The sequence below is a fragment of the Nerophis ophidion genome, linkage group LG26 (assembly GCF_033978795.1).
Source record: "Nerophis ophidion isolate RoL-2023_Sa linkage group LG26, RoL_Noph_v1.0, whole genome shotgun sequence".
NCBI lineage: Eukaryota > Metazoa > Chordata > Actinopteri > Syngnathiformes > Syngnathidae > Nerophis > Nerophis ophidion.
In genome coordinates, this window is record NC_084636.1 from 23,043,093 (window position 1) to 23,069,478 (window position 26,386).

The 26,386-nt window shown below is 38.5% G+C and overlaps 1 protein-coding gene and 1 long non-coding RNA gene across 13 annotated transcripts in view; one reads left to right on the plus strand and one right to left on the minus strand.

The window, feature by feature from the left end:
• Nucleotides 1-26,386, minus strand: part of celf5a (cugbp, Elav-like family member 5a) — a 781,548-nt gene that overhangs the window by 23,273 nt on the left and 731,889 nt on the right. For 3 of the 6 annotated variants that reach the window (XM_061888544.1, XM_061888546.1, XM_061888542.1), the window contains 4 exons: nt 16,708-16,920; nt 16,486-16,587; nt 12,520-12,663; nt 883-1,061 (listed from right to left, as the gene is read on the minus strand). In XM_061888544.1, the coding sequence (XP_061744528.1) occupies nt 934-1,061; nt 12,520-12,663; nt 16,486-16,587; nt 16,708-16,920 (587 nt within the window). In that variant the 3' untranslated portion in view covers nt 883-933. Of the gene's footprint in view, nt 1-882; nt 1,062-12,200; nt 12,664-16,485; nt 16,624-16,707; nt 16,921-26,386 lie in introns of those variants that run through there. The other 3 variants (XM_061888543.1, XM_061888547.1, XM_061888545.1) reach the window with 3 other exon arrangements.
• On the plus strand, nt 2,590-25,676 carry LOC133543766 (uncharacterized). Of its 7 annotated transcripts, XR_009804518.1 has the most exons (9): nt 2,590-2,674; nt 2,749-2,814; nt 3,155-3,242; nt 11,760-12,585; nt 16,561-18,270; nt 18,352-18,468; nt 18,536-18,668; nt 22,809-22,901; nt 23,546-25,674. It is a non-coding gene; the product is annotated as an uncharacterized LOC133543766 (long non-coding RNA). The 7 variants fall into 7 exon arrangements; XR_009804517.1 differs by adding an exon at nt 23,162-23,367 and having other exon boundaries at nt 16,561-18,668; nt 23,546-25,676; XR_009804516.1 differs by having other exon boundaries at nt 16,561-18,468; nt 23,546-25,673.

Consider the following 26,386-nt stretch of genomic DNA (forward strand, 5'->3'; position numbering starts at 1 on the left):
ATTTTTTTAAATTAAATGTGCCTTTCATGATGGTATCCTTACATCACACTCAAATTTATAAGCGAAGGCCTAAATTTACCGCATTCCTTTGGTAATAGCCGGGGTGAGAGAGATTTTAAATTAATTAGCGCCCCGGCGGCAATTCAAGGAAATACGATGATGATGATATTTAATGACACTTAATATATAATATTTAATGTCATATTTAGTTTAATTTGAATAATTGCGAAATAGTCTGAAATACTAATATTGATCCTTTTTTTTCCCACAACCGATTTGTATCGTTAATGTTTTTTTGTTTTTTTTTACTAATGCAATGCATATTTGTAAATTATCCTAGGATTCAGTAAGTAGTAATATTCAATTTCACTGAAATAATTATTGCAAAATAGTCGGACATAATTTTATTTGGAATCTATATTTGTGTAATTTATTTAAAAAACAATGTATGTAGTTAATGACAATTGTATTAATTCAATTAATGATGCTGAAAATCCCTGATGCAGATATTTCCTGTTATTTAAATAGTTAATTAGTTGTGAAATAATTCAGAAATAATTATATTGAATATATGAATTAACATATTATTTTATTAGATTTATTTAAATTTTACGATGCTGATGATCAAATACTTTTGCAATATGATTTAAAAGCATTAAATTAACCTGTTTTGTATTTGTTTGATAAATAATTTATTTGATTCATTCCTTTTTTTTATCAAATACATTTACAAAAAAATATATATATTTATTTAACGACCAATTCCTATTTTTCACAACTTTTTGCATGATGATGAAATGCAAGACCAATAAAAGAAATATTAAATAGCTTAAAATACCATGAAATATATACATTGCTACTGAAATAAGTTCAATAACTAACCTGTGCTGCTGCTGTTGCTGCTGCTGCGATAAATAATAAAGGTAGGCTGTGTCAGTAAGGGCGGCTGGCATCCTTCGGTCTCTTTAGCTGGACTTTCAACCTCTTCATGCCAATCTGAAAGCCGTTCATGGCCTGGATAGCTGCCTGCGCGCTGGTGGGGTTGTCAAAACTCACAAAGCCTGCAGGTGGAAAAAAAAGAAGGATGAACTACAAATCATAGACAACTAGAAGTTATGTATATTAAATTCCACTTGTAACCTGGGTGACAAAACCCCATTTAAATGTCCTTTCAAAACCCCATTGAATATTCCTTCTAATTAAATCTTCCTATTTAAATAATATTTTATTTAAATATCCTTTCAAACTCCATTGAATATTTTTTATAATCAAATATCTTTCTATTTAAATATCAATTTTACTGAAATATCCTTTCTATTTAACCTTCGTCTTGTGTTAGGGTCGGCACCGACCCGTTTTAGTTTTTAAATGCATAAAAACACCACATACATTTATTTTTTTGCATCAAAGCTTTTTGACTTTGTCAGGAACCTTTTTGTCAACAAAATAAAACATTTTAATTTTTTTCACTAACTTCCAAAGACATGCACCTGGGGATAGGTTGATTGGTAACACTAAATTGGCCCTAGTGTGTGAATGTGAGTGTGAATGTTGTCTGTCTATCTGTGTTGGCCCTGCGATGAGGTGGCGACTTGTCCAGGGTGTACCCCGCCTTCCGCCCGATTGTAGCTGAGATAGGCGGCAGCGCCCCCCGCGACCCCAAAAGGGAATAAGCGGTAGGAAATGGATGGATGGGATGGACTAAATTATAAAATGCTCTGGTAGAAATTATGCCCTTGGTGTTGTTAGGGTCGGTTTCGACCCAGTTATAAAAATAAGATGATAAAGCAATGATAAGAGCCAAAACTGAACACACTGACAGCCAGCTCCGCTCCCAATCACGTGAGCTTTAGTGGATTCTCATTTTACCTTGTTATCCTGTACAAAAGCAAACAAAAGACGGACACTAAAAGTGTCACTTTTTGCCACTCTGATTTTGTTTTTTTATTAGTTTTGGAACTAGTAATCTATTTCTCTTGGTTTCATTTGCTTGATTGGTTGTTGTTTGTTTGATGTTGGATTTCTGTTGCTGAAAAAAATACTTTTTAGTCTTTTTCTTGAAGTAAGTATATATGGGTCGAAATTGACCCGTAACACCATAGATGTTACTATAGTTAAAATTCTTAAAATGAAAAAATAAATAAAACACATTTATTTAAGAGATGTGTTCTAATCCCCCTTAGTAATAGTTAGGTAACACAACAACCTTTTTTAATGTATATGAGTCTCTTGAGGTTCGTTTTACCATTTTTAAAAATTGAAATCGAGGGGTATACTGACAAAAAAAGGCCCAATGGCCCAAACCAAAAATATTAAAACCAATATTTTCAAGGATAAGGAAGCCTAACGAGGTCAGCAAGAGATGAGAAACAAATTGGATGATAGATCATTGTTTTTAGTGTATTTTACAGCTGATTTAAGACATGGGTCAAAACCGACCCGTTAACATAAGAGATGGTAACAGAAAGCTAACACAAGAGGAAGGTTAAATAACCTTTCAAATCCCAATTAAATATCCTGTTTTAGCTGTCCGTGCATGCGTCATTACGTCACGCGGTGACCACGTGCGTCATTACGTCACGTGGTCACGTGGCCTATTGCGGGAAGCATAAAATCCGGTAGTGGGCTGCTTCCAGGAAGAGCGAGAGGGACACTTTGGGCGACGTTGCTGCAGGTATGTGACTCGGTTTTGACGCTTTAATTATTAACTAAGTCTTTTAACTGAAATGTAATAATGTCGAACTGCAGGAGCCAACTACTGAAGCCGTGGGTCGTCGTGCGAGAGTGTTTAAGTGTGATTTATCTGCTGAATTGGTGAGTGCATCTGTGTAGCTTAGCCGCTACATTCGTTTTGAATGAAGCTGTTAGCATTTACTTATATGCCTGTTTCTCTGAATATAGTAAACTGAATGGGAACGTTAGCACTGTCAACAATTGTCTGATTTGTTTCTGGGTTGTGTTAATTGTTTGATTGTCAATGCTATGCATCCAATGCATTTTATGATGCAGTCCAGTGAACCACTGTCTGCTATGCACCTTATTTGTGGATGAAATGGGTACTTGCTATTTGAATACAGTAGTATTATTTAGTATCTGAATGTATTTTGTGTGTGTGCGCACTGGAAAATTGACTGGTCCTGCCCTGGTTATACAGGCCATGTTGGATGGCGAGCTAGAGTCCGAAGCTTTAGGCCTGGAACCGAACCAACCGAACTGAATCCACCCAACCGAGCCCCGGGCGGGTAGGAGGCTCCTCAGCAGCTGCTCTGTTTTTTCCCTTTGGTTTTCCATAACGCAACGTGTTCATTTCTGTCCTCCTGAACTTTCACATTTACCCCGTTACCTTCACTAAAACCCCTCTGGACACTGCCACCACAACGTGGACTTTGCGAGGTCGTCTAACGAACTGTCGTGTTGCGCTTATACCATTTTTTTGCTAAAAACAAGGACTGAATCAAGTACTGTATCACATTGTAAATATTGAACGTTCTGTAATTTATGTTGAAAATGTGAATGGCCATTCGAATTTTCATGTCGGTTTGTTTATTTTTCCTATAATTTGGTACCATTTAAACTTAAAACCTGTATTCAGTCTTCATTACTCTCCATTCCTAGAGCTGAATTTAGTTTCTTCTGATCTAGCCCAGTTATATAATTCATTGTTTACTTAGTACTTGTACAGTGCTTTACTTAAGTAACATACAGGCTACACACTGCTCCAGCGACTCCCCACGACCCCAAAAGAGACAAGCGGTAGTAAATGGATGGATAGATGGATGTATATACAAACCCTGTTTCCGTTTGAGCTGGGAAATTGTGTTAGATGTAAATATAAACGGAATACAATGATTTGCAAATCCTTTTCAACCCATATTCAGATGAATGCACTACAGAGACAAGATATTTGATGTTCGAACTCATAAAGTTGATTTTTTTTTTTTTCAAAATAATAACTAACTTAGAAGTTCATGGCTGCAACACGTGCCAAAGTAGTTGGGAAAGGGCATGTTCACCGCTGTCTTACATCACATTTTCTTTTAACAACACGCAATAAACATTTGGGAACTGAGGAAACTAATTGTTGAAGCTTTAAGGTGGAATTATTTCCCATTCTTTTATGTAGAGCTTTAGTCGTTAAACAGTCCGGGGTCTCCGCTTTCGTATTTTACGTTTTAATAATGCGCCACAAATTTTCGATGGGAGACAGGTCTGGACTGCAGGCTGGCCAGGAAAGTACCCGCACTCTGTTATAACACGAGGCTTGGCATTGTCTTGCTGAAAAAAGCAGGGGTTTCCATGATAACGTTGCTTGGATGACAACATATGTTGCTCCCAAACCTGTATGGACCATTCAGCATTAATGGTGCCTTCACAGATGTGTAAGTTACCCATGCCTTGGGCACTAATGAACCCCCATACCATCACAGATGCTGGCTTTTGAACTTTGCACCTATAACACTCCCGATGGTTATTTTCCTCTTTGTTCCAGAGGACACCATGTCCAGTTTCCAAATATAATTAGAACTGTGGACTAGTCGGACCACAGAACACTTTACCACTTTGCATCAGTCCATCTTAGATGAGCTCGGGGCCAGCGAAGCCGGCGGCATTCCTGATTGTTGTTGATAAATGGCTTTCGCTTTGCATAGAGTTTTAACTTGCACTTACAGATGTAGCGACCAACTGTAGTTAGTGACAGTGGTTTTATGAAGTGTTCCTGAGCCCATCTGGTGATATCCTTTACACACTGATGTTGGTTTTTGATGCGGTACTGCCTGAGGGATCAGAGGTCCATAATATCGCTTACGTGCAGTGATTTCTCCAGATTCTGTGAACCTTTTGATGATTTTACGGACCGTAGATGGTAAAATCCCTAAATTCCTTGCAATAGCTCGTTGAGAAATGTTGTTCTAAAACTGTTCGACAATTTGCTTACTAATTGGTGACCCTCACCCCATCATTGATTGTGAATTACTTAGCATTTCATGGAAGCTTCTTTTAGACCCAATCATGGCACCCACCTGTTCCCAATTAGCCTGCACACCTGTGGGATGTTCCAAATAAGAGTTTGATGAGCATTCCTCAACTTTATCAGTATTTGCCACCTTTCCCAACTTCTTTGTCACGTATTGCTGGCATCAAATTCTAAAGTTAATGATTTGCACAAAAAAAAAAAAGTTTGTTTTAACTTCAAATATGCATATTCAATTGAATCCACCCATCCATCCATTTTCTACCGCTTATTCCCTTTTGGGGTCGCGGGGGGCGCTGGCCCCTATCTCAGCTACAATCGGGCAGAAGGCGGGGTACACCCTGGACAAGTCGCCACCTCATCGCAGGGCCAACACAGACAACATTCACACTCACATTCACACACTAGGGCCAATTTAGTGTTGCCAATCAACCTATCCCCAGGTGCATGTCTTTGGAAGTGGGAGGAAGCCGGAGTATGGTTTGAAAAGGATTTGCAAATCATTGTATTCCGTTTATATTTACATCCAACACAATTTTCCAACTCATATGGAAACGGGGTTTGTATATGGCTGAAGAATTTGTAATTTGCCTCCTCTGCTTACACTTACTTTCTTGACAGGATGGTGAATCCTTTCAACTTATATTCAATTGAATAGACTGCAAAGACATGATACTTAATGTTCAATTTGGAAAACTTCATTATTTTTTGCAAATATTAGCTCTTTTGGAATTTCATGCCTGCAACATGTTTCAAAAAAGCTGGCACAAGTGGCAAAAAAGACTGAGGAAGTTGAGGAATGCTCATCAAACACTTATTTGGAACATCCCACAGGTGAACAGGCTAATCGGGAACAGGTGGGGGCCATGATTGGATATAGCATGAGAGTTATGGCGAAGCTTAGCACATGAACTAGAAACATAGAAGTACTCAACGTGACTGTTGCTTGCAGCAAACAAGGAAGCCAGCAGGGTGAACAAAAAGCTCTCTGATTAGTGGTTGACAGCAGCTGAGCGTGCCGACCACTAACCAGAGGCAGGTGAACCAAATTAATCCCCATGGAAACTAAAACAAACTCAGAGGTGCACAAACAGGAACTAAGGGAGTCCAAAACTGACAGAACCTAACAAAACATGATCCGGGCCACGGATCATGACAGATATGGAGTATTACATGTTTACCCTGCCAAGCTCTACACAGCACAGGCACTAGACAACAGCACATTATTATAATTATTGTTTTGCAAACAATATTTTTTGGACAAATTAGGTGAAGTTGCATCATCTCCCACAGCACACTAGACAATATCTCACCACACACTAGTGTGCCGCGGCACAGTGGTTGAAAAGCATCGCCTTAAAACAGGGGTCATCAACCTTTTTGAAACCAAGAGCTACTGATCAATGCGCAGGCCTACCAGTTTGATACACACTTCAATAAATTGCCAGAAATAGCCAATTTACTCAATTTACCTTTTTAATAAATAAATAAATAAATATATATATATATATATATATATTTATTTATTTATTTATTTATTTATATATATATATATATATATATATATATATATATATATATATATATATATATATATATATATATATATATATATATATATATTTATTTATTTATTGGGGCGGTATAGCTCGGTTGGTAGAGTGGCCGTGCTAGCAACTTGAGGGTTGCAGGTTCGATTCCCGCTTCCGCCATCCTAGTCACTGCCGTTGTGTCCTTGAGCAAGACACTTTACCCACCTGCTCCCAGTGCCACCCACACTGGTTTAAATGTAACTTAGATATTGGGTTTCACTATGTAAAGCGCTTTGAGTCACTAGAGAAAAGCGCTATATAAATATAATTCAATTCAATTCAATATATACACACATAAATACAAATGGGTATTTCTGTCTGTCATTCCGTCGTACATTTTTTTTTTCCTTATACGCAAGGTTTTTTTGTAGAGAATAAATGATGAAAAAAAACACTTTATTGAACTGTTTAAAAGAGAAAACCCGAAAAAAATTAAATTTTTATTTTGAAACATAGTTTATCTTCAATTTCGAGTCTTTCAAAATTCAACCGAAAAAAATGAAGAAAAAAACTAGCTAATTTGAATATTTAAAAAAAAATAAAAAAAAATAATTTATGGAACATCATTAGTAATTTTTCTTGATTAAGATTAATTTTAGAATTTTGATTACATGTTTTAAATAACTGAAAATCCAATCTGGACTTTGTTAGAATATATAACAAATTGGACCAAGCCATATTTCTAACAAAGACAAATCATTATTTCTTCTAGATTTTCCAGAACAAAAGACTTTAAAGAAATTCAAGACTTTGAAATAAAATTAAAATTTGATTCTCCAGATTTTCTAAATTTGTCAGAATGTTTTTGAATTTTAATCATAAGTTTGAAGAAATATTTCGCAAATATTCTTCGTTGAAAAAAGAGAAGCTAAAATGAAAAATTAAATGTAAAATGTATTCAATATTCGTTACAAAACAGAAATACTTGAACATTGATTTAAATTGTCAGGAAAGAAGAGGAAGGAATTTAAAAGGTATGTGTTTAAAAATCCTAAAATAATTTTTAAGGTTGTATTTTTTCTCTAAAATTCTCTTTCTGAAAGTTATAAGAAGCAAGGTAAAAAAAATAATGAATTCATTTAAAAAAGTGAAGGCCAAGTCCTTAAACTATTTTCTTGGGTTTTCGAAATCTATTTTAATTTTGTCTCTCTTAGAATTAAAAATGTCGAGCAAAGCGAGACCAGCTTGCTAGTAAATACATAAAATTTAAAAAATAGAGGCGGCTCACTGGTAAGTGCTGCTATTTGAGCTATTTTTTAGAATAGGCCAGCGAAGTACTCATCTGGTCCTTACGGGCTACCTGGTGACCCCTGCCTTAGAGTGTTGTGACACAACCTCGTGGGCACGTTGGTGAATTACAGTCTAATAAACCCGGCTTGTGAATGCCATCCTTTGGCCATGAATTCTTTGTGTTGACATGCAGAACACACTCTTTGCACCTTGATGGAGGTCTGGACTCTAAAAAGTGCTCATTAGATTGCAAGTGACCCTGTGTGAGGACCCTCCCCCCCAACCCTAAGAATATACTACACTGTACTAAACATCCCGTTTCCAGGAAGGTTATAAAAAAATATATATAAATAACGCCTTGAAAAGTCAGTGACCAGAAACTGCAGTGGAGTGTGTCTCCGCTTGATGCGCTCCCCTGTGTCTGGGGTGTCATTAGGAAGGTTCCATGACCCGTGAAAAACAGCAGGAGATTCTCCTCGGCCACCTGGGAGACGTGTCTGCCCGGGCCTGCTCGGTCGGGTCTGACTGGGACCATTAAGGCAAAGGAGACATGACTAAAGAGACTTTTGCTGTCCCTCTCTTTTCCACTGAGGGCTACGTATGAAAACAAAACAAAAAGTAAAAGGCGTAAGGGGCCACTTTAATATTTCTCACTTTATATAATTCATTAAACATGCTGACATCTGCCTATTGTGGTCCTAAATAAGCTAAAAAAAAAAAAAAGTGGGTTGTTATTCACATTTCTTATTGTTGTTATTCTTATTAGTATTGAGGCAATTAAATGGCCCGTTTAAGTGTTTTGAACCCCCCCCCAAAAAAAACAAAAAGCAACTTAACCCTAAGGTATGTGTTTCTTTGCAATAAAGATTTGCAGAAGAGCTGCACAATCAAAGACCAAAAAAAAAAAAACACAGAAGCATATTTAGTCGATACTACTATGATTGCATCAATATTTTGTAGCATCACAACATCTTTATTTAAAAAAAAATGTATATTATGTTTCTAAATTCAGGAAATATGTCCCTTTACGAATTAGGACTATATGACCAATGTATGATACTGTAACGACTTGGTATCGGATTGATACCCAAATTTGTGTTATCATTCAAAACTAATGTAAATTATCAAATAGAAAAAATAAGTGATTATTACAACTTAACAGAACTTTAGATAGAACGCATTGGAACGGAAAATAAGTAGATATTAACAGTAAATGAACAAGTGGACTAATCAATTTTTACAGCTTGTCCTTTATAATGTTGACAAAATAATTGAATGGAAAACGACACAATGTTACTGCATATGTCAGCAGACTAATTAGAAGCCTTTGTTTGTTTACTTACGAGTGAAAGAAAAGTTGTCTTGTATGTTCACTACTTTAAGAACAAACTTTCTTTAAGAAACATATGTTTAATATACCGTAAGATTTTTTGGTTAAAATAAAGTCAATAATGTACATTTTTGTGGTCCCCTTTATTTACAAAAGTACGGAAAATTATCCAAATATTGGTACTCATGACAACACACACACACATATATATATATATATTATTAATTTTTTTCTCTATCTATCCAGTGGGGCAAAAAAGTATTAGGTCAGCCACCAATTGTGCAAGTTCTCCCTCTTAAAATGATGACAGAGGTCTGTAATTTTCATCATAGGTACACTTCAACTGTGAGAGACAGAATGCGGGAAAAAAAAAATCCAGGAATTCACTTTGTAGGAATTTTAAAGAATTTATTTGTAAATTATGGTGGAAAATAAGTATTCGGTCAACCATTTAAAGCTCTCACTGAGAGGAGGATTTGGCACAAAATCTCACGATACATTGTCCCATTCATTCTTTCCTTAACACGGATCAATCGTCCTGTCCCCTTAGCAGAAAAACAGCCCCAAAGCATGATGTTTCCACCCCCATGCTTTACAGTAGGTATGGTGTTCTTGGGATGCAACTCGGTAATCTTCTTCCTCCAAACTCGACAAGTTGAGTTTATACCAAAATGGATACATGGATGATTCAGCAGAGGATTGGGATATTGTCATGTGGTCAGATAAAACCAAAATAGAACTTTATATACATTTATACTGTATATATGTTTTGGGACATGTCAGGACGCCTCTGTCATGCAAATGACATGCTGTCATTTGCATTTGCAGGTACAAACTTTGGCAGATTCAGACCATTTTCAGTGCGATGCTCTATTGCGGGTTGTTTATTTGATCTGTAGAATATGCCACAGGGCCGATACAAAGAGAGCCGCGGGCCACTCACATGCATTCCCTCTCCCCCAGATTAATTACACTCTTCCTGCTCGTACCCCAGGCCTAACATTACGTCGTAAATGCATAGTGTATAAATCAATACCCCAAATAGGCCTCCTTTCATGAATTTATATGTTACTAAGGCCCCCTGGGGAGGCGGGATCGGCGATCAATTTTGTCCCTGAAGTGAAAACAAATGCTGATCTATAATTGTCCTTTGCCTTGCAAACACCCCCCCCATGCACACATCCAATATGCACGGTCAAATATTTTATAAGCCTGGCAGGATTGCTATATGCGTGCAGGCTGACAGAACTAAATGAGACGCGTGGGGGGTGCGCAGTGAGAGTATTGACACATATTGGGGTGAAAGAAGGGTGATGCTGATGCAGCAGCAGCAGGGTGTTCAGGTCACGCAGCGACCCCTCAGGATAAACGAGGACATGGATCCTGATCGGCGACATCATGGACATACTGTACATGTTTGTGTACGTATCCCTTTCTAACAGTGCTGAAGTCAAAACACAACAGTCATCAAGATGCAATTGGAAGTCAGTTGGGTGGAAAACCCTTTTTTTTTTTAGCATTTCATAAATTTTTCTTAGTTTTTTCATGCAGCCACAACTGTTAATTATACTAACCCCAAACCTGTTTATAAAAATGTTTAGTTAAAGTTTCTTTTTAATTGTTGAATGGCAATTGTATGCTTGGGACAAAACAAGTGTAAAAAGACGTACTCAAAAGAAAAAAAAGTACATTTCCAGTACAGTAGTACCTTAATTTACGAGCTAAATTAGTTTTTTTGACGGAGCTCTTAACTCGGAACACTTGTATCTCAACTCAACGTCGGCCATTAAATTATAAGCAATCTAAGTCGGTGGTTCTCAACCTTTTTTCAGTGATGTACGCACTGAACATTTTTTTTAATTCAAGTACCCCCTAATCAGAGCAAAGCATTTTTGGTCGGAAAAAAAGAGCTAAATAAGTAAAATACAGCACTATGTAATCAGTTTCTGATATATTAAATTGTATAACAGTGCAAAATATTGCCCATTTGTAGTGGTCGTTCTTGAATTATTTGGAAAAAAAGATAAAAATAACTGAAAAATTGTTGAAAAATAAACAAGTGATTCAATTATAAATAAAGATTTATACACATGGAAGTAATCAACTTAAAGTGCCCTCGTTGGGGATTGTAATAGACATCCATCTGGATTCATGAATTTAATTCTAAACTTTTCTTCACAAAAAAGAAATCTTTAACATCAGTATTTATGGAACTTGTCCAAAAATAATCTAGCTGTCAACACTGAATATTGCTTTGTTGAATTTTTTTCTCACAGTTTATGAACTTACATTCATATTTTGTTAAAGTATTATTCAACAAATGTATTTATAAAGGGTTTTTGAATTTTTGCCATTTTTAGAATATTTAAAAAAAATCTCACGTACCTCTTGGAATACCTTCAAGTACCCCCGTTTGAGAACCACTAAACTAATTGGTGCTTGTCTCCCTAAAACACCACAGTTTTAACATGTCGTTTAAAAAGAAAAAAAACTAACTTTTTAGGTGATATACAGTATATTGTATGACAATAATACAATAGCATGTGCAGTACTAACAACAAAGATACTTTTATGAAGTAATGTAATCATAATAATGATAATGTATCATTAAACATTAAATATCTTGTCTTTGCAGTCTGTTCATCCATCAATCCATTTTCTACCGCTTGTCCCTTTCGGGGTCGCTGGAGCATATCTCAGCTGCATTCGGGCGGAGGGCGGAGTACACCCTGGACAAGTCGCCACCTCATCGCTGGGACAACACAGACAGACAACATTCACACTCACATTCACACACTCGGGCCTATTTAGTGTTGCCAATCAACCTATCCCCAGGTGCATGTCTTTGGAGGTGGGAGGAAGCCGGATTACCCGGAGGGAACCCATGCAGTCACGGGGAGAACATGCAAACTCCACACGGAAAGATTCCGGGCGCAGGATCGAACCCAGGAACTTTGTATGGTGAGGCAGGCGCACTAACCCTCTCCACCACCGTGCTGCCCGCAGTCTATTCAATTGAATAATAAGTTGAAAAGGATTGGCAAATTATTATATTTCTGTTTTTATTTACCATTTACACAACGTGCCAACTTCCCTGGTTTTGTAATTGTGTATGATGTGCAAATGACACAAAAAGTACAGATTTCCTTTAATTGAAGCATTTACGTCGCCGTACTTGACCGTTTTAGCTTCCTCCCAATTTGAGTCAATCAGTTTGAATTTCACATTGGTCTGCAATCTACACTTTAATTAGTTAACATAAATGACAATAACGACATGCAGTAAAAGTGAACAATCAAAATGAAGTTATTGCTACACCATCATGTTGTGAAGCAATCTAACCTTGCTGACACAGCGCGTCTCGTCTTGTGATGGAGCGGCGCTGAAGAACTCACCAAAACACTTGCTCTGGTTGGTCGCCCGGTCCATGAAGACCTTGGAAGAGATGACAGTGCCGAAGGGTAGGAACATCTGCATGAGTTCGTTGTCTCCAAACTCCTGTGGCAGGTGGTAGATGAACAGGTTACAGCCCTCTGGACCTGCAGACAGGGACAAGACTGACTGCTGGGAATTGACTTTCTTGGTTTTCTGTCTTCTCAGTGCAGACTTCCAGGCGGACTTCATTAAGATGAGGCGTGTTAATTTGTTATTCTACCGGTAACCAGTCAGTGTTGCGTCTCAAACGAGAAGAAAGTGCATTCAAAATTTGAATATTTGAAAGGCTAAGCCAAAGTTATTCAATCTTTTTTTTATTGAAAAAATCCGGATGCACACAACTAGCAGAAATTATTAAAAAGTTAAACTCAGCAGCAGTAAAAAGTCGTTGTCGCAATTGTTGGATATGACTTTAAACCATAACCAACCAGGCATCAATGTAGCTCTTGTCTCAAATTAGCTGTACCGTCACCACCTGTCACATCACGCGTGACTCTTTTTGAGTTTTTTGCTGTTTTCCTGAGTGTAGTGTTTTAGTTCTTTTAGATGGCTTTTTCTTTTTTTGGTATTTTCCTGTAGCAGTTTCATGTCTTCCTTAAACGCTATTCCCCGCACTTGCTTTGTTTTTGCAATCAAGACTACTTAAGTTGTGCAGACGGTATCTGACTTTGTGGGGACATTGTTGATTGTCATGTACGGATGTACTTTGTGGACGCCGTCTGCTCCACACGCAGTAAGTCTTTGCTGTCGTCCAGCATTCTGTTTTTGTTTACTTTGCAGCTAGTTCAGATTTAGTTTCTTTCAGCCTAGCCCTCCCTAAGCTTCAATGCCTTTTCTTAGGAGCACTCACCTTTTGTTTATTTTGGGATTAAGCGTTATATACCTGTCGTCTGCATATTGTGATCACGACAAACATCTACAAAACAATTAGCTACCTGCTGCCACCTACTGATATGGAAGAGTATTTCATGGTTACTCTGCCGAGCTCTGGACAGTGCAAACACTCAACGGCACATTTGCAGATTATAATTACTGGTTTTCAAAAAATATTTTTAACCCAATTATGTGAAATTGCATATTCTCTCACGGCACACCAGACAGTATTTAGCCCTTGGCACAGTGGTTGAAAAATGCTGGGCTAAATTACCTCTATCTTGTTTCACACACTGACCTAACATAAGATCAGTAGAACCTATTTGAGAAAATAGATAAACTATGAAACATTTACATTTGGCTGTGGTTATCTGTTACTTTACCATTTTGTGACGCATTTACAGTAATAACTGTTTTACATTCCATTTATGTACAATTCAGTTTTGGTATGCCTAGTATTAAAAACTAGTCTTGCGCAGAATTTAGTTCCCCCACTCAAAAATTCCTCAAGCTAGAGACTTGGTCCGTGTCCTTTTATTTTGTTATGAAGTGCGGCTGCAAAATAAGCCACCATGGGGCCAAAGAAAATTGCGAGTGCCAGCACGTTGATAAAGTAGGGTAATTGCTATTGAGTTCAAGGAAGAACTTGTAGCAAAGTACAAAGGTGATGTTCGTGTGGCTCTTCCTTTCCTTCTTATTTCTCTTTCCATTAGTCAACAGTTTTCAATAAAAGTGATGTTAATTATTTATTTTTTCCATTTTATTTTTAATATATATCACATTTAAATTGTTGAATTCTTTATAAAATATATGTTTTGTATTACTTTTTATATTTTTGGAACAATTTCCCTTGTGGATCGATAAAGTTTGTCTAAGTCTAAGTTTGTCTTAGTCTAAGTATCTGGAACACATTACAGCAGTTTTAGAATCACTGCATTGGCTTCCTTTGTGTTTCAGGATTTATTTTAAGATTCTTCTTATGAATTATTAATGTTTTTATGGTATCAGCCTTCTTATCTTTTTTTTCAACCCTCACGGACCCTGAGACCCTCCTCCGGCACTTGTCTCCTAACTATTCCAAAAGTCAAGACACACAGTCTATTAAACTATTCTGTCTATGGAACAGCTTGCCGGAGGAACTCAGGGCTGCAGTGAACTTTCAAGTTTGTAAGAGAAGCCTGAAGACCCATCTTTTTTTATTTGACTTTAACTAATATTAATTTCATTAAAGTCATTTGTACTTTTCTTTTTATTTCTTATTAGTTATGCTAGATTTTAATTTGGTCTATTTATTGTAAATGTATGGTATATATGTATTTTTTTATCCCCCTAATATGTTTTACTCATATTTTATTTTTTATTCTTATTCATGGTTCTTACTAGGGTTGAATGGTATACCGATAGTAGTATAGTGCCGCAATACTAATGAATCATATTCGGTACCATACCACCTCTGAAAAGTACTAGTCCTGTAACTACTTGGTATCCGATTGAAGCCCAAATTTGTGGTATCATCCAAAACTAATGTGGAAGTATCAAACAGAAGAATAAGTGATTATTACATTTTAACAGAAGTGTAGATAGAACATGTTGAAAAAGAAAAAAACAGATATTAACAGTAAATGAACAAGCAGATTAATAATTAATTTTCTACCACTTGTCTTTAATAATTTTGACAAAATGATAGAATGTAAAATGACACATTATGTTACTGCATATGTCAGCAGCTAAATTAGGAGCCTCTGTTTGCTTACTTACTAATAAAAGACAAGTCGTCTTATATGTTCACTATTTTATTTAAGGACTAACTTCCAATAGGAAACATGTTTAATGTACCGTAAGATTTTCGGTTAAAATAATGCCAATAATGCAATTTTTTGTGGTCCTCTTTATCTAGAAAAGTATCGTAATACATTTTGGTACCGGTACCAACATATTGGTATCGGGACAACACTAACTGTGATGTTCAAAGGGAGAAGCTAATCTGTTTTTCAGTTACAGTGGGGCAAAAAAGTATTTAGTCAGCCACTGATTGTGCAAGTTCTCCCACTTAAAATGATGACAGAGGTCTGTAATTTTCATCATAGGTACACTTCAACTGTGAGGGACAGAATGTGAAAAAAAAAAAAAAAATTCACATTGAAGGAATTTTAAAGAATTTATTTGTAAATTATGGTGGAAAATAAGTAGTTGGTCAACCATTCAAAGCTCTCACTGATAGGTTTTGGCTCAAAATCTCACGATACATGGCCCCATTTATTCTTTCCTTAACACGGATCAATCGTCCTGTCCCCTTAGCAGAAAAACAGCCCCAAAGAATGATGTTTCCACCCCCATGCTTCACAGTAGGTATGGTGTTCTTGGGATGTAACTCAGTATTCTTCTTCCTCCAAACATGACGAGTTGAGTTTATACAAAAAATTTCTATTTTGGTTTCATCTGACCACATGACATTCTCCCAATCCTCTGCTGTATCATCCATGTATCCATTTTGGTATAAACTCAACTCGTCATGTTTGGAGGAAGAAAAATACTGAGTTGCATCCCAAGAACACCATACCTACTGTGAAGCATGGGGGTGGAAACATCATGCTTTGGGGCGGTTTTTCTGCTAAGGGGACAGGACGATTGATCCGTGTTAAGGAAAGAATGAATGGGGCAATGCATCGTGAGATTTTGAGCCAAAACCTCCTTCCATCAGTGAGAGCTTTGAATGGTAGACCGATTTACTTATTTTCCACCATAATTTACTTCAAATTCCTACAATGTGAATTCCTGGAGGTTTTTTTTCCACATTCTGTCTCTCACAGTTGAAGTGTACCTATGATGAAAATTACAGACCTCTGTCATCATTTTAAGTGGGAGAACTTGCACAATCGGTGGCTGACCAAATAATTTTTTGCCCCACTGTATAATACACTTCTGAGTTGGCATGTATGTGTACGTGTAAACAGGTGACATTAACCGTGTTGTGTCATGAGAACACCACAGAAATATTGTCCTCTCATGCTTATCTTTGTTATAAATGTACAAAAGTAATAATTTTCTCTCACCCTCACCTTCTCTCTGCTGCTGCTGCTGTTGCTGCTGGATGACCTGGGGCGCCTGGGACAACGTCTGGCCGATAGGAGTCAGTGTCGTGGCCGGGTATATTGCTAGGAGAACAATGGCGTCACGGTAAGGCGTACAGTCTATTGGACAAGACCTGACGGTGTTCTTATAAGGACGCCATCACAATACATTTAAAGCAGGTGGTAGGCAAAAACTTGGTTTACCTGTGTACTGCTGGACTCCGGTGAAGGCTTGCTGCAGGGTGTCGGCGGCTGTGGGGCTCTGGGTGGAGTAAGGCGGCAGACCGTTGGTGTAGACCGTCTCCACGGTGGGGTGTCCGTTTGGCTGATGGTGGATGCCGGTGAATCCGTTAACAATGGGTGTGACGATGCTGGGCACGGCGGATGTGGTGATGTTGGCTGGTGGAGAACTGAGGCCTGAGGGGAGGAAGAGGGGACCACTGACGATTCATTGAAATTTAGATTTAGTGAAACTGTTATACTGCGTGTGCCAGTCCGGCTGCAGCAGGCAGCTGCAATCAACACACCTAAAGCTGACAATGAGACCAGCCTTCTTAAAGCAGCACCGGGGCCAGAACATAGCTACCTGTCCTGTACAGTAAGCCAAATCTGTCTAGCTCTATGCATTAATTTATCTCTCTGTGTTTTCTCCCCTGTCGTGTTTGGTTAGAGATCGGTAAGCCGAGTCATACCCTGTAAACTGTTTGTCTAATCTTGAACAGGTTTGTGCTGAAAACAAAGTTTCGTTGTACTTGTGCAATGACAATAAAGACCTATTCTATGCTATTCCAAAAACTATACAAATGGGACCTATTACCTCCCTGCTTGACACTCAGCATCAAGGGTTGGAATTGTGGGTTAAATCAGCAAAAATAATTCCCGGGTGCGTCCACTGCTGCTCCTCACTGCTCCCCACACCCCTCATCAAGGGTGATGGGTCAAATGCAGAGAATACTTTCGCCACACCGTGTGTGTGTGTGTGTGTGTGTGACAATCATTGCTACTTTAACTTTATTTGTCTCGTGTCCACCTTGTCGCCTCTCTGCAGCCTGCCTTCGTTCTCATGTCATTAGACATTCACTCTAAATTTCCTCATCCATGAATCTTTCATCCTCGCTCAAATTAATGGAGAAATTGTCGCTCTCTCGGTCCGAATAGCTCTAGCTGCTGCTGGCTATGATTGTAAACAATGTTCACATGTGAGGAGCTCTGCAACCAGTGACGTCACGCGCACATCGTCTGCCACTTCCGGTACAGGCAAGGCTTTTTTATTAGCGACCTAAAGTTGCGAACTTTATCCTCGATGTTCTCTACTAAATCCTTTCAGCAAAAATATGGCAATATCGTGAAATGATCAAGTATGACACATAGAATGGACCTGCTATCCCCGTTTGAATAAGAAAATCTCATTTCAGTAGGCCTTTAAGTACAGTATCTAGGCCTGTCAAAAAAGCTTTAGTTTCCGATGTATTTCAGCATCATAAACTACAAGTTCAAGAGTCACTAACTGATGAGCTGTCCACTGTCCTATGCAAATCTAATCAATTAGGTGTAGCTATGGCAAAGGACGGCCCCCTTTCTACTGCATTTAAACGTAAACAGTACTATACATCTCACTTTTCTGTTTTAGAGCCAGTTGAGTATGTATTAGATGCCCAGTGGAATAAGACCAAGGCAAAGCTGCAGCCAACATCTAGAAAGCCAGAAGAGCTGAAGTTTACAACATACCACTGCACACAAAAGGCGAAACCACAGAAAGCTTGGAAAGTGAGAGAATGGCTTTGTTGTCAGAAATAAAAAAGTGTGTCAATGAAGTGCTGATAAAATGGAAAAAACCTTCTCCCACAGACAACGAGAGGTCGTTGAACAGAGACCCATGATAGAAAAATTCAAAAACCGGTGACCTGCCCTGTTCCAGCAGAGTGAAATCATTTAACTTGTATTTTTATGTATTGATATTTAACTGTAAGAAAATGGCAATTTTTTCTAAATGAATTTTTAAAAAAATTTTTTGATCAATGAGTTCTTGCAGATCACTACAAAGCCACTGCGGTCAAAGTTTATGTCACAACTGGACCACGTTGCACTCAAGCTGATGCAGATCTTCAAAAGCAAAGGAAGAGTGAACGGGCAACGAATCAAAGAAGTTCTGGCAAACAGATTTGGTAAGTAGAAAAGGTAAAACTGTTGATGTGTGTGTGTGTGTGTGTGTGTGTGTGTGTCTGTATATATATATAGATATATATATCTATATATATACGTATATATATGTGTGTGTGTATATTTATGTATATATACATATATATGTGTATATATACATATATAAATGTGTATGTGTGTGTATATATATATATATATATATATATATATATATATATATATATATATATATATATATATATATATATATAGGGGCTGCAACAACTAATTGATTAAATTGATTATAAAAATAGTTTTCGATTAATTTAGTCATCAATTCGTTGGATGTATGCAATGCGCAGAGCCCCCCCCCCCCAAACCTTTATCTACAAACTGCAACATTTACAAACAGCTGAAAAACAATAATCAACAAAATAGAAATGTAAGTTCATAAACTGTGAAAAGAAATGCAGCAATGCAATATTCAGTGTTGACAGCTAGATTTTTTGTGAACTTGTTCCATTCACATTATGTAACATACAAAACTCCACTTGGAAGAGTTGGTGTTTTGTCGCAACTTGATCATAGTTTACTGCGACATGTTCACTATTATATGCTATTGGGGCCCAAAATCTGTTCTTAAGAAGACCTAAGAAAACTGAGTGGTTAACACCAATAACTGTTAACCAAGGGGTACTGGTTTTTAGTCTCGGTCAGGTCAAGCGCAAACTTGAACATGTCCAGTTGGAAGAGCTGAGTGGTTCACACCGTTGGTTAACAAGCAAAGGGAACTGTGTTCAATTTTCAGTAAAGAGTAAGTGTTTTGTTTCACTATCATTGTGGTTTAGTGTAACCGGTTCTCAAGCCGAGTGGTTAAAGCAGCTATCTTCCAATCAAAGGGTAGGGAGTTCGTTGGTCAGGTCCATCCTTTGGTAACTTGGAATTCTCCAGTCACAGTTTTATATCATAGTTTACCGTGAACGGTTCGCAACTAAATATGTTACTGGGGCCTGAAATCTCACTTTCAGTTGGCCAAGGATAGCTAAGTAGTGGAAGCTGCTACCTCCCAATCAAAGGGTACAGGGTTCGAATCCCAGTCATGACCATCCATAACTAGGAAAGCTCCGGCCGGATGAGGTAGTATTTTATACCATAGATTACCAAGACAGGTTAGCAATTAAATATGTCCTTGGGGCCCGAAGTTTGTCCCTAAGACATCCAAGGATAGCTGAATGGTTAAAGCAGCTAGCTCCCAATCCAAGAATGAACGGTACAAATTCCTGCCAGGTTCACTGGTAACTATGAAAACTCCGGCAGCAAGAGCAAATGTTTTATATTATAGCTCACTGAGACAGGTTCGCGATTAAATATGTCATTGGTGCCCGGAATCTTGTCCAAAGAAGACCAGGGATAGCTGAATGGTTAAAGCTGCTAACTCCCAATCAAAGGACCCTGGGTTCAAATCCCAGGCAAGTTGATCGGTGACTAGGAAAGCTATTGTTTTGTATCATAGTTTACTGAGACAGGTTATCAATTGAATATGTCATTGGGGCCCGAAATCTGTCCATAACAAGACCAAGAATAGCTGAATGGTTAAACAGCTAGCTCCCAATCAAAGGGTCCTGGGTTCAATCCCAGTCAGGTCGATCGGCTTGCCAAGCCGAAGAATGCAGGAGTGGGGTCGCTGGCAAAAAAGGGGTGTGGGGTGGTGGACAATGTGGGGGTGTATCACCTCCCCCACACAAAGTTAAGCTACGTGGTAGCTGGTTAATTAACTTATAGTTAAAAAGGTAAGTATGGGTAATAATAATAACAAATAGTCTATAGTCCAAAAGTCTAAGGGTAACCTCGGCGGTTAGCTCCTCCTGTGTTCTGAGTCTAAAGTTGGCAAGTGTACCATCGGTAATTCCTGGCTGGGATTGGTGGGAATAGGAACATGAATAATTAATCAGTGTGAGTGTTGACCAATCAGCTCTCACTCGGTCTGACCAACATAATAGTCAATTAGTCAATAAAAAAAAAAAGTACCAATAAGTACAACAAATTGGAATAATTGAAGAGAGAAAAAATTCAAATTGGATAATGAAAAACAACTAGCTGCAATTGAATAATAAAAAATATATAAATGATGAAAAAAAGATAAAGCATAATTTTCTTTCTTTAATATTATCCATCCTTCTTTTTATTCATCCAATCATTTTATTTTTATTTTTCATTATCCCAATTGGAATTTTTTCTCTCATTCAATTATTCCACATTTGTTGTACTTATTGGTACTTTTTTTTTTTTTTATATTGACTATTTGTTGGTCAGACCGAGGAGAGCTGATTGGTCAACACTCACACTGATTAATTATTCATGTTCCTATTCCCACCAATCCCAGCCAGGAATTACCGATGGTACACTTGCCAACTTTAGACTCAGAACACAGGAGGAGCTAACCGCCGAGGTTACCCTTAGACTTTTGGACTATAGACTATTTGTTATTATTATTACCCATACTTACCTTTTTAACTATAAGTTAATTAACCAGCTACCACGTAGCTTAACTTTGTGTGGGGGAGGTGATACACCCCCACATTGTCCACCACCCCACACCCCTTTTTTGCCAGCGTCCCCACTCCTGCATTCTTCGGCTTGGCAAGCCGATCGACCTGAGTGGGATTGAACCCAGGACCCTTTGATTGGGAGCTAGCTGTTTAACCATTCAGCTATTCTTGGTCTTCTTATGGACAGATTTCGGGCCCAAATGACATATTTATTTGCGAATCTGTGTCAGTAAACAATGGTACAAAACAATAGCTTTCCTTGTTACCGATTCAACTTGCCCGGGATTTGAACCTAGTGCTCTTTGATTGGGAGTTAGCAGCTTTAACCATTCAGCTATCCTTCGTCTCCTTTGGACAAGATTTCGGGCCCCAATGACATATTTAATGGCGAACCTGTCTCAGTGAGCTATAATATAAAACATTTACCCTTGTTGCTGGAGTTTTCATAATTACCATTGAACCTGGCAGGGATTTGATCCTTGCACTCTTTGATTGTGAGCTAGCTACTGTAACCACTCAGCTATCCTTAGTCTTCTCAGAAGAAGATTTCGGGCCCCAATGACATATTTAATTGAGCACCTGTCTCACTACTGAAAAAGAAACACTGAGTCCTTACTGAGATTTGAACCCAGTTCCCCTAGCTTGATGGTCAACAGTGTTAACCACTCAGCTGTCCTGGGTCTTATTAGGCTGTGATTCGGGGCCCTAATAACAAATGTAATCAAGGACCTCTTTCTCTCTCATTTTACCAAAACTAATGGAGAGGAAGTACTAGCAGACATTCCATGCAGTGTAGACCGACATAAAACCCACCCAGAGTTAAATTGCTCTCACTACTGATGTTTGGACAAGTGTAGCCTAGCTTGGCAATACATGCCACTACTTTGGAGACGAATGGAACATGAAGTCAATCTCCCTTACCACCATGCCACTAGAGGAAAGACATTCAGCATCCAACATTGCAGAATGGTTGCAATAGGTAGTAGCCAGGTTTGAAAGTCTTCTAAGCAAAACTATTGCTATTTTGCAGGACAATGGTGCACTTTATAAAAAAACAAAAACAATTTTGTAACACTTGCCTTGTTTTATTTGGCAAGTCGAAAGGACTTGGTGCCAGTATGCTGTTTTTTTAAATAAAGTATTGGAAATGTTAGAAATGTAGTTTGTCTCTTTTATCCGATTATTAATTGATTAATCGAAGTAATAGTCCACAGATTAATCGATTATCAAATTAATTGTTAGTTGCAGCCCCAATATATATGTGTATATATATATATATGTGTATACATATATATATGTATGTGTGTGTGTGTGTATATATATATATATATATATATATATATATATGTATATATATATATATATATATATATATATATATATATATATATATGTATATATATGTGTGTGGTTTTATATATATTCATATTTATACTTACTTTATGGTTGTGTGCCCTACTCAGAAATGTGTCAAAGATGCTATGCTCTAGTCTTCAGAAGCTGTATTGGTTTATCTAATTTTCTTTACACAGTCTCATCAACTTGCCCCCCCTCCCTGTTCCACTGTTGCACCAATATTTAGCTAAATTCTGTTTTGATTTTTCACCCCTGCTTTAGTGTGACAACATTGACATCAGGAGGGAGTGCATCCTGAGAAGCCTTGTTGTCTATCTCAAAAAAGATCCAGACACTTTGTTCAATGAATATCTGGTAATTAAATGATTTTTGTTACCCAGTAGCATGAAATAGTGTTACCCATTCTTATTTACATATATTGTGGTCCTTTGAGCTCAACACACTACAACTTTTTGAATAACTGGCATTTTGTAAACAATGGGGCTCATTGAATTTAAAATTTGTGTTTGAAATCACTGGTAGGTGCAACAAAAGATAGAGTCAGAGTCTACTAAGCTGGTAGTGGCGAACGGGCAGAGGCTCTGTGGAGTAAAACAGCTGTTTCTGTCCCACAGGTCCATCTCTATCGGGATGTGGTTGCCTAAAGGATCGTGTTGCAGCAATTGCATTATGTTCATGGCTGCTTGCTGAAGTCATTTACGGGCCAATTTCAAACATTATATTATTATCCATCCATCCATCCATTTTCTACCGCTTATTCCCTTTTGGGGTCGCGGGGGACGCTGGCGCCTATCTCAGCTACAATCGGGTGGAAGGCAGGGTATATTATTATCATTATTTTATATATATGGTTAACTTTCCAATCACGTTTAACTCGTGATACATAAAAGATTGATTTGACAAGCAATGAGGACTTAAAAAAAAGCTAACTCATTTTCTGCTAGCGGTGTTCAGCATTTTACCTAACACAAGTGTTCTGTTTTTGTGTCGTTGTTCAGGCCTCCGCCACTGAGGATGCAGAAAGGGACAATGCCCTCACAGTCATGGGGATAAACATCATCCATGGAGACGGCGATTGGCAGCCAGAGGATGTTGGAATTGTTATCGAAGGCATCAAAGTCCTAAGCGACGTGGACATCGTCATCATGGGGATCATAATGATGTTTGGGGCTCATTTATGCCCTTGATCTAAGCCAGGGGTGCCATTACGTCGATCGCGATCGACTGGTCAATCTCGGAGTGTGTGTCAGTCGATCTCAAGCCAGGCATTAAAAAATAGACATAAAAATGAGCAATCATCAATCATACCAAGACTTCACTTTCGTCAGTTGTTTGACATTCTCGGCACCCGAGGATCTTGTGAGATGACGCTGGCTGCTGCGAGCTCATATTTAAGAAAAAAATCACTAACAGGGCGGACGCAGAGAAACACATTTTATTTCCACTGAGTGCCTTTTTTTGTAGCTTTTGAGTTAACATTAAAATCATGTATTTACCTTCCCGCCATGTCCCGTCACCTTCCTTTGCATTATGGGAAAACAAACCCCACCACAGTCCACGTTCTGACACCAGGAGCGGAACAGGGGTTAATCAGTTTTGCAATGCGGCCCGCTAAAAACGATGGAAAGCGCCACTCAACGTAGCAACTGACGCTGTCGTCAAAGTTGGAATTTCCGCAAAACACATTTGAAGACATTGAACACTCTACTGCCATCCGGCGGCTAAAGTAAATAGTGCAACCCCCCTAATTCGACACATTTCATGTGTCAGGTGAACCGCGACCAATGAGGCCATTTGAATCACCCTCCCCTTTCTACTGTAAAACACAGTTTGGACATATTGACACTCACGCTGACACACACACACACACACACACATACTCGCCAGCTTTGTGCAAAAGGGGTTGGGCCACCATGATGAGCTACGCATTTCACGACTAATGCAAGCACACGGGTGTTGTCAAACATGCGCTATTTGTCATGGCGCATCAGGAAGCCAAACTGTGAAAAAACACGGCCTTGGAGTTTGTGCGTGCGACAGAAAACTGGATGGAAACATTTAAAGAGACATTTGCCTGGAGATGCAGCTCGCGAAAACAAAAACATGTTACACAGTACACAATTGTGCAGGTCACAACATGTTTCCTGCATGCCTGAGAGGCAGCGGCAGGACGGTTCATGAGCGGAATGGAAATTGAGTTGCTCGCCGTCCGCTCTCATGCAATGCCTTTTAAAGGGCTCTCCTTCGGAAAGTGTTTCCAATTATGCCAGGAACGCCAAAGCACCCATTCTGAGCTCGAATCTCACGCCGTGATGGCCTCTCTGGAAAAAAAAAAAAAAAAAAAGGCGGGGGGCCTCCGTGGCGAAGCATCCGTGCTCGCTGAAGTACAGCTCCCCTGAGGACCACCACTCAATCTGGAAACCTTCGCCCTGATTGGACAGCGGAAGGGGGCGGGGGCTTTGGGGAGTTTTGTGCGGTCGTCACGGCAACGCGACGGGGAGTCATGTTCCCATCATGCTGGGAACGAGTCGACAACCGCTCCACACCGAGGTTTAGGCTAATGGGATGAAACACACAGTATTCATAGGAAATACATTTCCTGGCCGACCGGAGACTCCACTTTTCAATCTGTGTTAGCCCTGTGATGAGGTAGCAACTTGTCCAGGGTGTCACCTGCCTTCCGCCCCCAATGCAGAAACACATAGATAGGATCCAGCCCCTCCCTTGACCCCAAAAGGGACAAGCGGTAGGAAATGGATGGATATACAATATGTAAATATTACAGGTATGTTACATTTTATATTGCTACTATGGTACATTTGAGTCTACTTTATACCTTATGTTTGAGGTGGCGACTTGTCCAGGGTGCACCCTGACTTCCGCCCGAATGCAGCTGAGATAGGCTCCAGCGACCCCCCGCGATCCCAAAAGGGACAAGCGGTAGAAAATGGATGTATATACCTTATGTTTTTGCCCTCTTTTTGTGCATTACCCTTTCAATCCTTTGTAACTGAGCTACTGTGTGGAACAATTTCCCTCGTGTATCAATAAAGTTCATCAAAGTCTAAGTCTAAAATTCTCAAATAGTTTCATCACACAAAAGCGTCTCACTGCAAAATGATCACAGGCAGAAAAAAAAACAAAAAAAAACTATCCGTGCAACGGATCATCGTTGAGCCGTAACCTTTACGGATGCCTCTCCACGGTTCGGTTTGCACATGGTCCGCGAATTGTTTGACAAAAAAAAAATATATAGTTGTGCATGTTCACGTAACTGTACAAGGTCTGCTGTCATTAGGATGCCGACTGATAGGATCTTGTTATATTCCTGTTTAGATGAAGACTGATTCATAATTTTCGGGAAGAAAAGGGGGTGGTCTTTTCGTGTCGTTCTCGCCATTTCCGGTTCTAAATTGGCCAACATGTGGTAATACAGTACCTGCTCATTCTTATACTATCCAGGTGAAAGGCATGATTTGACAAAAATAATACTATTGTTTCAGCTTATATTCAATTAAATATATTGCAAAGACAAGATATTTAATGTTCGGACTGAGAAACCTAATTTTTGTGATATCCTTTACACACTGATGTCGGTTTTTGATGTAGTACCGCCTCAGGGATCCAAGGTCATGGGTACTCAACGTTACGTGCAGTGATTTCCCCCAGATTCTCTGTGAAATTATATATATATATATATATATATATATATATATATATATATATATATACATATATATATATATATATGCTGATTATCGGTCCTGCTAGACACCGACCTCTATTTAATAATACAACTCTAACATTTGACGACCATATAAGTAAACATTGATTGATTG